Here is a 2299-nt window from a genome sequence, read left to right as displayed (position 1 = left end):
TGTAGTGATGGTGGAGGAAAGTGGGAGGAGGAAGAGGCCAAACATTCTGGTGACGGGTACCCCAGGGACGGGGAAGACTACGACATGTACTGCTCTAGCTGAAGCCACACAGCTTCGCCACATCAATGTTGGGGATTTAGTCAGAGACAAGAACTTACATGATGGCTGGGATGATGAGCTTGATTGTTTTGTCCTTAATGAAGACTTGGTAACTTATTACCCCCTTTTCTCTTTCGGTACTTAAAAAAAATCATTCAAATATTAAGATGCATGAGGATTAATAATCAAATTGTAAGTAAAGTTATGATCTATGCATATATATATGTTCTCTTATATGGGTTTTGATGAAGTTCTTAATTATAAATTCATTTTGTGTTGTGGATGTTCTTAGATAGTAACTCTGCCCGTGTTTACATAGTCTGTCCCAAATTTGGAAAAACAAGGAGGGTTGTATTTGACTTGCGACATTACATAAAGCTTTGTTGCATCCCTATGCATGGTCAAGATGCAAAGATGTCTTTGAATCCATGTAGGGTTATATTAGACATGTGACAACTAATGTAAAATTATGCGTCATTCCAATACATGGACATGATGCAATGACGTCTTGGATCCATTTAGCAAACCCCACCCAGTGAGAAAAGGTTTTAAGTGTTGTGTTAAAATGATGTCCGTAGGTAGTTGGTCAGCTGATTTCATGTAGACTATTAACTTAAATGACAATGACGGTGGTCAGATGGTTAGTATCCAAGTTAAGGTGATATTATAGATAGGTTGTTCATGGAATTGGGAAACCCCCCTTCATTGATAGGAAAGATGCTTGCTGCTTAATGTTGTAATATTAATATTTGTGGATTATTTTCTAATGTCTGTTTGAATTTACTCATTGCAATATTTGGTTTTATGGGGATATAAAGAACAGTTTATACACTTCTTTATAGGACACAAGTCACTTTGCTTTTTCAAAGTTGATTTCATTTCAGGTCCTACAATGTACATATGGTGTCAGGAGACATATTTCCATACTATATATTCTTTTTGCACTAGTCTTTTTTATTCCTTTCTCCTCCTTTCATTGCATTTGGTAGCAATTCTTGAGAATTTTCCTATAGATTTGGTATTAAGCATAGGAATATACATGTCCTATTCGGTACTAAGATCTTTGGTAGTTTCGAGTTATATGAACCATTTTTTCATGTTATCCTCAGTGCTAATGCATTTCTCATCATATTGTGTTTCCTTGCTTGGTTTTTAAGGTCTGTGATGAGCTTGAGGATCAAATGGAAGAAGGGGGAAATATAGTGGATTATCATGGGTGTGATTTCTTCCCTGAGCGATGGTTTGATTGCGTTGTTGTACTTCAAACTGATAACACCGTTCTGTATGACCGCTTGAGTAGGAGGTAGGGAAGCACTTATTGAATGTTGATATTTGCTATTTTTGCTAGGGTGTTTCATCAAATTCACTTCCTTCATCTTTGTGACAGAGGTTACAATGAATCAAAGCTTTCTAACAACATAGAATGTGAAATCTTTCAAGTTCTACTTGAGGAAGCTAAAGAAAGTTACCCAGAGGACAGAGTGATTGCTATGAAGAGTGACACCATTGAAGATATTAATAGAAATGTTTCAACTTTGACGGATTGGGTAAGAAATTGGCAACCTACATCCTAGATTCCTAGTCATATAAAAAAGGGGAGAAAATGGAAAAGAAAAGATATTAATTTGTAGAAACTTTCATGTTACAGTGTGATAAAAAAGAAATATGGATTATGGATATTTATGTTGAACTGCTACATGGATATGCAGTGTTGCTGATTCGTCTTATTCGTGTCAAGTGTTATGAGTTGGTCTTTTTGGAAGAAAATACAAAAAAAAAAAATACAATTTAATCTCCGAAAAATAGCAGGTTACAATGCTTGTTTCATTGAGAAATTTAAGAGTAAGAACTTGCGTGGTAAATGATAGTAGTTATAGCCACGTACCATTTTTGTATTGAATAGTTGCGTTGGTTTTCCATGGTTACATTCATCTGTTATTTACCTATTTAAATTAGATATAGGAAATGGATCTTCTCCAGTTTTTTTAACACTTGAGAGAATAAAGTGTGATTTCTCACTCTTAATTCTACAAATGGGACCAAAATTAAAGAGGAGAGAGAGAATAATGAAAGATGAGATTAAACACTGGATACTATCCAGTTTTTTTTCTACTGGAACTTCCCAATTTGATTCAATAAAAATTTAAAAGGCCGGTTTTTTTTTTTTGGTGACTAAGGCCGGTTTAATTTTTGTGATATT

General features: G+C 34.8%; 1 protein-coding gene across 1 annotated transcript in view; it reads left to right on the top strand.

Moving 5' to 3' along the window:
* LOC107608924 (adenylate kinase isoenzyme 6 homolog) overlaps nucleotides 1-1892 on the top strand; it is a gene marked incomplete in the record, with an annotated part of 4543 nt that extends 2651 nt beyond the window's left edge. Inside the window, 3 exon segments of the mRNA XM_016310710.2 lie at nucleotides 1-208; nucleotides 1257-1402; nucleotides 1487-1892. Coding sequence (XP_016166196.1) covers nucleotides 8-208; nucleotides 1257-1402; nucleotides 1487-1673 — 534 coding nt within the window.

The sequence above is a fragment of the Arachis ipaensis genome, chromosome B07, assembly GCF_000816755.2.
Source record: "Arachis ipaensis cultivar K30076 chromosome B07, Araip1.1, whole genome shotgun sequence".
Lineage (NCBI taxonomy): Eukaryota > Viridiplantae > Streptophyta > Magnoliopsida > Fabales > Fabaceae > Arachis > Arachis ipaensis.
Note: the sequence above shows the minus strand (reverse complement) of the source record. Positions and strands in the feature narration are given on the sequence as shown.